This window comes from Prionailurus viverrinus, chromosome E1, assembly GCF_022837055.1.
Source record: "Prionailurus viverrinus isolate Anna chromosome E1, UM_Priviv_1.0, whole genome shotgun sequence".
In the NCBI taxonomy this organism is placed as follows: domain Eukaryota; kingdom Metazoa; phylum Chordata; class Mammalia; order Carnivora; family Felidae; genus Prionailurus; species Prionailurus viverrinus.
The window spans coordinates 4,976,890-4,990,067 of NC_062574.1; the positions used below are offsets into that span (position 1 = coordinate 4,976,890).

The 13,178-nt window shown below is 48.3% G+C and overlaps 2 protein-coding genes across 8 annotated transcripts in view; one reads left to right on the top strand and one right to left on the bottom strand.

Moving 5' to 3' along the window:
- The window catches only part of ADPRM (ADP-ribose/CDP-alcohol diphosphatase, manganese dependent), a 291,610-nt gene that overhangs the window by 13,381 nt on the left and 265,051 nt on the right, over positions 1-13,178 (top strand). The gene's annotated exons all lie outside the window — the stretch shown is intronic.
- TMEM220 (transmembrane protein 220) lies at positions 2,323-11,986 on the bottom strand. 2 transcript variants are annotated; one of them, XM_047832685.1, is made up of 6 exons: positions 11,862-11,986; positions 11,357-11,386; positions 8,885-8,945; positions 6,810-6,933; positions 5,459-5,518; positions 2,323-3,383 (listed from the first exon to the last, which is right to left on the bottom strand). In XM_047832685.1, the coding sequence occupies exons 1-6, from the start codon at positions 11,952-11,954 to the stop codon at positions 3,248-3,250; spliced, it is 504 nt and encodes a 167-aa protein (XP_047688641.1). In that variant the 5' UTR covers positions 11,955-11,986; the 3' UTR covers positions 2,323-3,247. The 2 variants fall into 2 exon arrangements, 1 of the variants encoding a protein (XP_047688641.1); XR_007146842.1 differs by lacking the exons at positions 2,323-3,383; positions 5,459-5,518 and having other exon boundaries at positions 7,311-8,945.

Here is a 13,178-nt window from a genome sequence, read left to right on the forward strand (position 1 = left end):
CCGTGAGAAAGGCCTCCGGAGAAGTCACGCGATCCCCTCGTGATTCTGAGTAAAGCGGGAGCAAGGGCCGGCACAGCCGTGCACCTGCTGGTGTGGCCCCTCTGGGCAGCAGCTAGTGCTGTGTGAGACTGCAGGGGGAATGAGTTTACTCTCCGCTCCCCGTGTAGACGAATGGGGCACGTTGACTCGGCTGTCCCATGCGCTAAGGTTTCTTTGCGGAAACATTTACTAGATGGCGAACGGGACCGTTGAAGCTTGGAGCAAGTTTGAGTCAGGGCCTAAAGAAACATCAAGCGAGAAGACACCGATACTAGTCAGCCTGAGTGCACCTGCCAAGCGCCTGGGCTCTGGGGACGAGGGGTGTGTTCGTGTTCTGTGGCTGCTGTGGCAAATTACCCCCACGTTGCTGGCTTAGATTGCGCGTATCTGATGTTTCTGGAGGTCGGAAGTCTGAAACCACATTCCCTGGGCCAAGCTCAAGTTGTTGTCAGGGCCGCGCCCTCTCGGAGGTCTCTGTGGCAGAGTCTGTATCCCAGCTTCTAGAGCCTCCATTCTCAGAGCCACCAGTGCAGCCTCTTCAAGCCTCCCTCTGCCTCGCTCTCTCTCATCGGGACGGCTGGGATTACGGGGAGGCACCCCCTGGCCGATCCAGGATCGTCTCCCCACCTCAAGACCCTTAACTTAATCGTGTGTGCACAGTCTACTTTGTGATGCAAGGTAACAGTCCCAGGCTCTGGGGGTCGGACCGGGCGATCTTTGGGGGCCGTTATTCGGCCCACCAGAGGGGTGACTGTAATGCGCTCCCTGCATTCACCGACTTTACCATCCGTAGATACAAATGTGTGAAGAGAGGCCTGGGAATGCGGAGCGGGGGGTGGTTCGCTTTTGTTTCACGGGATTAGGGAGGACTTGAAGAAGGAGGAAAAGGGTCTTGATGGGATGTTAGGCAGAAGAGCATCAGCAGAGGTTAAAGGGCACGCTGAGTTGAGTGGCAAGTAATGCTGTGTAGACTCCCCGAAAGGTGCCTGGGGTTATGGCAAGAAATAGCGAAGGCAGAGGACCGGCGAGGGCCGTGTTGTGAAGTCTTGAATGATGAGCCCAGAGTTAGAAGTGAGCTTGTCAGGTTTCTGAGCTGGGGAAGTGTGGTTACAGGTGCCTCTCAGTCCTCGCAGGAGGAGAGGCTGATGGGGAAGAGAAACGATGGGCGGGAAGGCAGGGGCTCTGATAATAGAAACGTTAAGGTTGCTTAAATTCAGCGGAGAAACAGAGTTCACAACAATCTCAGTGCCTTTCCGAAGGCAGCACTCCTACCAGAAGTTTTCTGTGCTCAGAGACCTAAAAGGAGCTGCGTGTATTCACAGAATTCACAGTGATATGGGGGCCGCAGATACGATGAAAGTGTATTTTGAACGTCACTTCTTTTTTAAAACACTGGAACATTACTGTCTTTTAAGCACAGAAGCAGGCATTCCTTGGATGATAGATAGATCCTATACAGGATTTGCAAACAAATCCATTTCTTCCTGTGTAACTTTGGTAGTGACATCAAAAGGTGTAAAAACCATCAATCTCATGCTAACTAAGTGTGCACTGGAGCACTGAAATCCTTTATGTGTATTTTATTGACCTTGAAATAAATTTCACGTCAGTTGCTTACAATTGACAAGATTTTCTTTTTCCCTTTTCCCTCATCTAAACCTTGAAAAGAGAATTTCGCTTGTCCAGTGACCACCGTGTAAACCAAACACAAAACATACGTGCCTCCTTTAACAAGTATTTATAGAATCCTTAATATTGTGTTAAAGGCTAAAAGTAGACAAATGGACAGACTTATTTCCACTCTCCTGATACATGATTGGTACTAATATTCTTTTGAGTGAAATACTTCCTAAATGTCGTGAAACAGTATTTTGACCCCAGAGTTTGATGCTGACCCCCCAAAATTGCCATCCAACAGAAATACAATGGGAGCCATTTAAGTAATTTAAAAGCATTCACGCTTCAAAAAGTAAATAGAAACAGATGACATATTTTAGTGATATATTTTATATTAATGCAAATATGGCTAAAATATTTCAACATGTAATCGACATGAGAATATTTTATACTTTTTGTACTATGTCTTTAAAATCCCGCGTGTGTTTTATACTAGCACCCCTCCATTGGGACGCCACATTTTCACTGTTAATACTTCATCTATATTTAGATATAAAAACTGGAATTAAGCAGATTCACATAACCATGTTGTTCCAAACACACTCAAAACAAGCGTTCCAGACACATTTCTAACTTTTCTAATAACTGAATCAACATGTTATAAAATTCAAGTGAAAAACGTAGAATTTTACTTCCTCAGTGTAGCCACATTCCAAGTGCTCAGTGCTACATCTTACGGTTATGTTAGCATGTTACGTGACGTCTGTATGCACCGCGGTGATGTCGCCGTGTCACGCGTGTGTGTGTGCGCACCACGGTTATGGTAACATAAGTCGCCACGTTGGAGAGTACAGCTCCCAGATGGTCTTCTCCCCAGGGTTACCTTTGACATTCATTTAAAAAAATATCGATTTTGGTCATACTTCTCATTTACCATGTAGTGAATATTCCATTTCCTTCTGGTCCCAAATTCCTTTATTCTACCTAATTATCCTTTCTTTCCAAGATGTGCTCGTTCCTTGGACATCATTGAGCTCACTGCACTGCACGGGTCCAGTATAATGAGTTCATTTCGGGGGCACGGCCCTCTCTTGAATCTCTGTTTCTATCATTCCACCGAAACCCTGTTTTCTTCTGTTTTAATCCCCTGTAAGCCCCTTATAAGCACTTGGTAATTTTGGAGGCTCTCATATTATCCACGTTAATCCCCTGCAACTGTATTAAGTAAGTAGGAGATCTGGTTTTAATCCTGTTTTACAGATGAAGACATATCCGCCAGGAGGTGTATATATTTGCCCAAGTCATATAGACAGGGGTAAGCTGAGTCAGAATTTGTATTTCTTCACTTTTGTTCTGTGGCCTTTTCTACTCTACGGGGACCCAGTCGAATGTCAGACCCCTCTCTTACCAGTTCCATGCAACTCTATGCTGTACCGTAGACATCCTCAGAAAGTTCTTGGCATTTTTTTTTTAATTACCTCTAATATTAGCTGAGATTACCTGAAGTTCCTAGGAAATTGGCTTGTTACAACCATGTTTATAAAAAATTGATTGACAATACTCATTTTAATAATGGGATTCTTGGCTTCAGTTAAAGTACTGTCTTGCAGTGAGTTGGCCAGGAGGACCGCATCTCCTTGTTTATGTATATGTAGACCCAAGAGAGAAATGGGAAGAGAGCGATTACAATGGCAGTAGCCAACTGAATTCTTCCACCAACTGGATTCCTATAAAGACACACAGGAATGATTATCAGTAAAAATCCAATAACATTTATGGATTGCTTTGGAAACAAATATAAAGGTTGAATTTGGTGAACACATTTTTATAGGACTTTTTCTTAATTTTTATTGGAATATAGCTTATTGATTTGTGGGAGTTCTTTTTTTAATTTTTTACCTTTTATAAAATGTCTATTTATTTTTGAGAGAGAGAGCATGAGGTGTGGAGGGACAGAGAGAGAGACATAGCAGGCTCCAGGCTGAGCTGTCACCACAGAGCCCCAGGTTGGGCTCAAACCCACCAACCGTGAGGTCATGACCTGAGCCGAAGTTGGACGCTTAACCAACTGAGCCACCCAGGCGCCCCAGGAGTTCTTTATTCTTAGTGCACATCTTTGGTGTTTATATATGTTGCAAATAGCTTTTCCCACTCCTATAATGATGTCTTTTGAGGAACTGAAGTCACTGATTAATTAGGCAGTGTGACAATTGATCTTTTCCTAATGATTTCTGTATCCTGTTTAAGAAAACTTTTCGTCCCCAAAGTCTTGGGGAGGATTTGGGGTTGTCTTCTCTAAAAGGCTCACTGTTTTGTTTCTCACATTAGATCTGTAATCCACCTGGAACGGCTGTTTATGAAAGTCAGGTGGGGAAAGTTTGGCCACATGGGTATTCCGTTGATCCAGGAGGACTTGCTGAGAAGTCTGCCTTTCTTTGCTGCACCTGTACTGCCACGCGGTCAGGAGTCAAGGGTCTACCTGTACGCGGATGGACCTGTTTCTAGATTTACTCTTTCATTAGTCTTACCCTTTTCCCAGTACAGGTTTATCCCTCCACTTGTTTAGGTCTTCTTTAATCTCTCCCACAGTGTTTTGTCGATTTATTTGTGGAGCTTTTGCCTATCTCTTTCTAGATTTATTCCTAGGGAGTTGATTTCTCGCTGTTCTTATTTATGGTTAACTTTGTTTTCACCATTTTCCGCAACTTGTTGATTTGAGTACATTCACCTAGTGGGCAGTAATCATGCTAATAAACTCACTCTAATAACTTTTCAGATTCTTTTTGATTTTTTGTGTACACAATCACGTTACCCACGGATAGCGAACGTTTTTCTTTTCTAGTCGTTGTGCCTCTAATTTTTTTCTTGCCTTATCGGACTGGCTACGATACTAGCTTGAACAGTGTTGAGCGGAAGTGGTAACGGTGGCTAACCTCACCTTTTCCTGATCTCAGAAGGCAAGTTTGCAACTGCTGGCCACTGAGTATCAGGCTTTGGTGTAGATCCCATTGGTCAGCTTTAGTTCCTTTCTACACCTGTTTCCTAAGACCTCTTGTGGACAGATGGTGAATTTTACCAGGTATCCTTTCTGTATAGATTGAGAAGAGAGCTTATTTATTCTTTTATTCTGTTAACATGATAGAGAACACCGGTTGGTTTTTGAATGTTAAACCGTGTTCATAGAATGGACCCAAGACGGTGGTTGGGTGACATATTGCAGGATTTTATTTACTGGTGCTTTATTTAGGATTTTCTAATCTGTGGTTGTGAGTGAGGCTGCTGGGTAATTTCTTTTCTTCTCTCTCTCTTTTTTTTTAATGTTCTTGCTAAGTTTTGGTATCAAGGTTATTCTGTCCTCATAACATGAATTGTAAAGTGTTTCATCTTTTTCTCTTCTCTGGGAGTTTGTTAAAGGCTGACATTATTTTTTCCTTAAATATTAGGTAGAATTCTCCAGTTAGGGCATGTGGTCTAGAGTTTCTTTAATAGTTATGGAATTGTCCTGGAGTATTTCTTCTCGTGTCAGTTTTGCTAGTTTATATTTTTGAAGCGATTTGTTCATTTTTTTAAAGTTAATCTATTTTGAGAGAGAGAGAGGGTGCACGGGTGGGGGAGGGGAAAAGAGGGAGAGAGAGAATCCTAAGCAGGCTTCACACTGTCAGCACAGAGCCTGATGCGGGGCTTGATCCCACGAACCATGAAATCATGACCTGAGCCGAAATCGAGAGTCAGACCCTCCACCGACTGAGACACCTGGGCGTCCTCAAGACATCTGATTTTAGCTAACGAGTTGAAAACTTACTTTGATGAACTGTGACATAGGCTCATCCATGCTGTGATAATCACCAGACCAAACAGTTCCCTATAAAACAGCATACATTTCAGATATTTGAAGTATCTGCAAATGACCTGTGAATCGTCCCTTTCTCTCCGTGACCACCAGCTGCTGCTATTAGATGACCTTCCCCCAAGATACGTGGCATCTACAGAATATTTTCAAGTCTGGCCATGAGTCATAAGTTACTTCTTTCAGACAATTTAAAGCCTTATATGAACACAGGTTTCGTCTTATGAGGCAGGTGTGAGCTCCATCACTGCTCCTCAGCTTCTAAGTGAACAACAGCACAACACAGACATCACTTCAGGTCACGGGGAGGATTAGAGTACAAGCAGGGAAACGATCCTAGATCGATCATACAGGCACCACTTTACCACTGTGTTAGAGGGATCAATGTTAGGTAAGATGAACTCAAATCAATAAATAATTAAGCACGTGCAGCAGGAGCATGGGTCACGTCTCAGTGGAGAGGAATGAGGCAACTAATGATTTTGGGGTGGGTAGATGCTTCTAGAAATATGCCTTAAAAGCATCTTTTACATAGAGTAGAAGACAGTCATAGCTGGCCATGGTACCACCGGAAGCCAGAAGTAACTCCGGAAGTTACCGGAAGTAACTCATGGGCCTGAAGTTGGTGGAGGTGATTCAGCCCAACCTGATTTGCTCTCTGGTTTTCCAGGGATTAAGGCCTATGGCAAAGAAGCACCCTGCCAGGGACGAGTAACTTCTAGGTCTCTAACTCTTGGTGTTAGCAGTAGGATGGACAGGAAGGGAAGGGGGCTATGCAACAGGCCAAGGAGTCAAGGGTGGGAGGAAGCAAAAGAAGAGGTGATAAGTTTGGATCAGATGGCCTTGACAAAGGGAGATGACAGGAGACTTCGCAGGGCAAGGCTGACAGACGTTGACTTAAAATACCGACCTCTGAGGTGGCTGCTCACGCTTGTAGGTAAGATTTTGGCCAGAACCACAACTAAATCAGAATGCTGATGGAGTTTTCGCCTTGTTCGACCAGACTCTTAACTGTACGGCTTCCTTGGCTCGTTCGTTATAAGGGAGCCGAGGTCAACTGCCTAACCTATGTGCTGACCACCTCCAGCAGTGATTGAGGGATGTGGTGCGCAATGCTGGGTGTGAATCCTGGCTCCATCATTCCTTCAGCTTCTCCAGGCTCCTCTCAAGGAGGTGATACCTTCCCTGCTCCTGATGGTGTGGCTGAGGGAGCTGAGTCATCGTGGTGCAGATCAGGGGTTGCGGAGGACCAGGAGCTTTCTCAGTTCTACCCCACCCCTTCCAAAGAGCAAAAGTCACTGCTCACCTGCCTTCTTCCTCATGTAAGACGTTCTGTTGTGAATGAAGCCAGAGGTGGCCCGCCAAGCCGACAGCCCACACGATACACAGGAATGTGTGTATAGCAGAGATACTCTTCCAAATGATGTTGCCTGAAAATAGATATTCTGACACGGTCAGTCATGGAATCACATCCCAGAGAAACATGACCTCTCTGTATCTGCTCTGCCATAGTCTTTCAGGTAAAGCGTTCAGAAAAGGCTGGGGTGGTGCCTGCCTGGCTCAGTGGGTGGAGCATGTGACTCTTGATCTCAGGGTCCTCAGTTCGAGCCCCACGTTGGGAGTGGGGCTTACTTAAAAAAAAAAAAAGCTGGGGTTTCTTTAAGTTTTCTTTTGAGGAATGTCATAGAGGTTAAAGCAGTAATAATAAGCTTAAGTGGACATGTGCCCTTTCTATGATGACTACCCTCATTTTCTTTGGGGGTCTGCCCTTCCCACCCCCCCGGCCATGTGTCCCAGACAACTGGACCTTAGCTTGATTATTCAGTGCATTTCATCCCTTTAGCGGTGGTGATTTGGCTCCAGAAGAACAGCTGACAAATCAGGGCCGACAACTCAATTCTGAGACGTCGGTGGAGATATCGGGAAGCAGATCCTATCTTCTGTTGGACTGAGCGGGCAGGAAGAAGTGAACTTTGACCTGCCGGGCTACCACGAGGGGCCCTGGACGGAAGTCCATTGGCACACGGTGGAACAGAGAGGTGCCGAGAGTTCTGAGCCAGTGCCTGAAGCGAGCACCACCCCTGCGTTTCTTTCAGTCACGTACCCCAGTACGTCTCCATTCGAGCTCACAGCCCGTTTGAGTTCAGTGTTTTCCTTGCCGGCAACTAATGGAGCCCAAACCACTGCACCTTAAAGATGCGGACAAGAGTTCCCGGCACCTGTACGAGGAGCGCGTGCATCTAGGGGACACGAGTTTTCCCCATCCAGCTGGGAGCCACTGGTCTTTATTCTAAGGCCCTGAGAACTCTGAGGACTCACTGGCAAAGGAGCTGTTTTCACGACAGTGAAGAATAACCCATCAGGACCAACAGTCCTGTTAATAAGAAAATGTTAGTAAACACAGTAAAATGTAATTTCTTTTTTGTTATGAGACACGGTTTTAAGGTATAAAACTGTCCACCTCAAGGTTCGTTGAGTTTTTGGGGCTGTAAAAGGCAAAGCGACTATGTTTTGCCCGCATCGAAGTAGGTAGCTTGTGGGCAACATAGACCTGATATTTTAAGGGAATTTCTTTATATGTATACCCACCTGGCAGATTTTATATATGTATGTGAAATGAAAAAAAAATATATGTATATACGTGTGTGTGTATACATATGTATTTTTTTTCATTCCAAGGAGCAGTTTATAAAATGTATGATAAAGCCTCTGGGTTACAGCCATCCATTCACTCAACAAGCATTGGTACCAAACCGTATTCGTAGCCTTATTTCAGCGGGGCTTGGGCAAAGATGGGCTAGACATGGTCCGACTTTTAAGGGGCGTACAGCCTAGTGGGGGGAAAACATAAAAAAGCATGAAATAAATTGTAGTAGGTACCACGACAGGACAGAGGGAGGCTGGGGGCGGGGGTGATACGTATTAATGCAAAACCTAGACATTTGTATGGATGTCATAAACCGTTTCTCTACATAGAGTAGCCGGCCATATATTGATGAAGAGTAAACATATAATAGACACTGGTTGCCACTGACTCTGGAGATACCAGGTTAGCACTTTGTTGCTGATTTTCTATCAGCTTGGTGGCTTTAGAAATCAGCGCGGTGACTGACGCCCTTCTCTCTCACGGGCTAACCCGCAGAACCACTGTTGCCCACGAGCATAAACGCTCTTGGGTTCCGAGTTGGTAAAAGACGGTCTTGGTATGGCCGGTCCTTGTGACACTTGCCTGGAGATGGTCTGGGTGACCTAGATTAGAATTAGCCCCTCTCATCATCAGAAACGAGAAGACCTGGACAGCCCCGTGTTTCTCCTGGGAGTCTGTCATTATTATAAGAAGTCTGATCTGCTGTATCTCCCTGCAGAATCCAGGGTTCGTACCCGTGACAAGGGGGTTAAGTCCAACAAGCAAGGTCAGCACAGCAGGGATCATGTACACCACCTGTTAGCAAAGAGAGAGAAAATTACGTGGGTAATTTCCGCCCCATGGCATTCGTTCTTAGTGTCTCTCTCCCTTGCCCACCTGCCATTATGAAAGCCAAAAAAGCCAAAAAAGCCAATTTATATTCCCAACCTCTTCAGCTAGGGTGATCATGCTCCCGCCATGAAATGTAGTAAGAAGTCTTGTAGGGGCAAGGCTGATACCCAGAGCGTTTAACAACCAATAATGCCCGGATGCTGACCGAGCAGGATGGATCCCAGACCATAAACCAAGTTGGTATGCACACAGTGACTAGCAGCCTGTCTGAAGGGCTTCCTGGGAAACATTTCCTCCCCAATAAAAGGGAAGAAAGCACAGGAGGAAAAATCATTTTGCTCCTGCCTTACTTCTTCCGACTGGGGATGCCCTTGTCTGGGGATGATGTCTGGAGCGGCAGCAGCCATTCTGTGAACATGAGAGAATATATCACCCACACATTGGAGATGGCAGAGAAGAAAGGAAGCTCGGGTCTTTGATCACGTTGTTGGCCGCTAAGCAGCTCCCTCCGGACTTCTTGTTAAGTGAGATACTCTTATAACCTGATGCTAGGCAGATGTTCTGTTATCTGCTCCTATATGCATCCTGATACAGGAGTCCTCCGTGAACAAGATGAAGTAGGGGACGTGGAAGTGAGTCAGGTGTGAGGTACAAGCCCCCAAGGCCCAGTGACGTAGTACTGGTTCCTGTTTGCATCCACTCATTCTTTCTTTCACTCAACAGTCAATACAGAAGGACTGCCATAGGAAGGCTCTGTTAGGTTGCCTGAGGAATACCAAGAAGAAGGAGTAAGTGGTCCCTGTTCTCCCAGGAGCTGGCATGTACTGAACCAACTCAAATGTAAAGCAGAATGTGTTAGTGTTAAAGGTTTGAAGGAAGGACGGTTAGAACCTATGGGAAAGAGGGAGAGAGATTTGAGTGACGTAGCATTTGAGATAGACTTTGAAGCTTGAGCACAACACACAGAAATCCCAGGGGCGAGGCACAGTAAGTATTACAGGGGGATCGGGCTTCCAAGACCAGGCTGGGAAGGTGGGTTGGAGCCATCCTGCGGTGGGCGCTGAGTGCCAACCTGGGGAGTTGTAACTCAGGGATCTTGGGGAACGAGGGAAGTTTCTGAAGCAGGAAACGGTACGTGGGAAGCGGAAGAGATCAGAGGCAGCTCCAAGAATTGGGAAGCTATTACAGGAGTCCACGTGGGGTGATGGAGGGCTAACCTGGCAAGGAGGGCTGTCTGCGGGGACATGCTGTCTGTTGGTGTTATGTCGTCTAAGCGTGAAGTGAGAGGTGACATACAGACTGTACAGATAAGCGGTCAGACCTACACGGGGCACTGTTGGATTGCTTTGTTCTTCGTTTTGTTTTCTGAAAGGCTCTCAAAGGTGGTAGTAAGGCACTGAGATGTGGTTTGGAGCAAGGATGACCCGGAGGATGATTCAGCTGTTGATAGAAATGGGTGAGTCAGGAGGAGGAGGGGGCTTTGTAGGGAAAGATGCTGGGCAGGACCTTGGGGTGTTTGAGGAGCTAGTGTGATATACAGGTGGAAAGATCTAGCAGTCTTTTGGAAATTCACCATTAAGCTGGGTGTTGGAGAGTTGCCTGCAGGGAAATAATATTTGGAACTCAGGACATGGCCCCGCGTGCTGAGGAAGAGGCAGTTTGATTTGATGCGAGAGCATGTGAATCTGGACAATAAGCACTATCAGAAGGAGTTCCACTGCACTAAAAAGACTGGCTGGGATTTCACATTACAAATCCAAACACTTTCATTTGTTGCTAATATTCTTCCAAAGCCAAAAGTCATCTTGGCTGGCGATACTGCAGTCTTGCGTATCCGTTTTGAAAGAAACTGGGCAAAATCCAGATATTTCAGGAAACGTGTGGACGATCTCTCCCTCCTCCGAACAGTTCAGCCAGAGCATTGGTTAGATGTATCCTGTAGATTTTATGGGCTCGAATTACTCTTTATAAATATAACTCACTGAATTAGAGGAACCACAGACCTTAAGCCCGCCATTTTCTGGTCAAATGTGTGTTGGAGTGTCTGGGTAGAAACTCCCGGGGAATGGTTCAGTTGACCTTGGGAGGTCTACTCTGTGTCTTCAGAAAAGTGTCCTCAGTTGGCCCATTTTTATGCAAAGGGAATACTGCCCTAAGGACCCCTGTGTCTGGAAAATTCTGTGTTCTCTCCCCCATACACGTTACTACCCTGATCCCTTCCCCCCTGACACTTTAGGAAAAAGAGCTTACAAAGAATTTATTTCTGGGGTTTTCCGCACATGGAGCCGGGAGGGGCGACCAAATGGGTAACAAGCCTGTGTGTTTCGTGCACGGCTCCACGGTTCTTTGGGGCGCAGGAAGCAGCTTTTACTCACCATCCACAGTTCTGCATCTGGATCGTTCACCTGGAAAGACAGGACGTCTGGCATTAGCAGGCGCGGCCCGTGCCCCACTCCCGTATCTGGTCTGCTCCTCGATGCGTCCCAGTCCTGTTAGGTGCCAGGCGCGGCGCCAGGCGGCGGGGACAGAGTCTAGCGGAGGGCGGGGTCGCAGGGGCTTCTGGCTGAGCGCCGCAAGGGGGCCGCACACACTGCGCACACAGTACCGGTGTTGTGGGCGCCCCCGTCTGAGGAATAAGGGAAGCCCTTATCGGGGGTCCCAAGGCAGACCTGAGGGGTACCCGCGCCCCAGACGGTTCTCCCGGGCCCTCAACCGCGCTGGGTCCCCGCTCCGGGACGCGGGCGGGCGATCACGGGAACGCGCCTGGCTTTCCGCTGGGACAGGGGCGGGGGCTCCGGGGCGTGACCCCCGACCCTGCGGCCCGGTCAGTCCACACCGCGTGCCGGGAACCCGCCCGCCGCCGGGAGCCGGGGCGCTGACCTGCACCAAGGCCGCCAGCGCGAAGAAGGCGGCCATGAGCCCGTTGCAGGTCCGCCACAGGCCGGGGGCCCAGCGTCCCGCTGCAGGCGCCATCCGCTCGGGGCCAAGGGTCTGGGCGGGCCGGGGGCGGGGCGTCGGGCTTTAGGGGCGGGGCGTGGTGCGGAGGTGGGGGCGGGGCGTCGGGGACGAAGCCAGGCGTGAAGGCTTAGGGGCGGTGCGGGGCAGGCCGGGGGCGGGGCGTCGGGGCGTGGTGAGGGTGTGGTGTCGGGGCCTAGAGGTGGGGCGTCCCGGACAGAGGCTGGGGGCGGGGCAGCGGGGCGGGGCAGCGGGGCGGGGCAGCAGGGCGGGGCAGCAGGGCGGGGGCGGGGCTTGCAACAGGGCAGCGGTGGGTCGGCTTCCCCTGAAACCCACTTTGTCCTGCGCGGGTTTCTTTCCCCAAACACCCCCCCAGGTGTCGAGTGGCCAATGGCGGCCGCTCGCTGGGTAAGGACGTGGCACTACTTTAGCCTTACTACTCCGCCCTTTAGATTCTCCCGAAGACGTGGCCAGGGAAGGTGCTGTGTCCCCATTTCACAGATGGGGAAAGCGAGTCTCAGAACCACTGGATGACTTGCCCAAGATGGCACCCGGCTCCGGGGCCCCCACACAGACCAGATTCGGTCACTCGCCGCTGACAAAATCCAAAGGCAGGGCGACCACTGGTGGTGAAACAAGAAAGGAATTTGTTTCAGTGAGGCCAACACCGGCAAGACAGCGGACCAGCGTCTCAAACGCTGTCTCCGGAGTGCCAGAAAAACTTCTAGGCTTACGGAAGGAAAATGTAGGGCGAGGGTCGGTGTGTGCCAGCAGGTGGCAGTGCAGGTCGGGTGGAACCCTGTGTTGGGGTCTCATGCAGGGTCTTGCTGGCTCAGGAAGGTCCTTATGGTTTGAGGGGGTGGTTCGATCCCCATCTGGGGACTCTTTGCCCGCAGGGTCTGTTGCCCGAGTTAAGGGATGAGCTGGAAAGCAGAACTTCATCAGTTAGAACGTTTGAGGTCAAAACGGAGGTAGCTGGAGTCAGTGCTGCTCCTGGGTGGTGGAAGGTCATGTTTGAACCCTGTAGGTCCAACCACCCTGCCTGTTCCCCAAAGCTACCTTCCTCACATTAGAGGAAAAAAGAGAACGCAGAGTGAGAGGCGGAGAGAGAAAGAGGCCTGTGTCTGTGTGCATTTTCTGATTAGCATTTATGCATTTCTTTCCAAAGCTCTAGGAACTTTGAGTGCCCTGTAAGCATTATGGTAATTTCTTAGTGACGACAGTTCTATTAGCATCTTACAC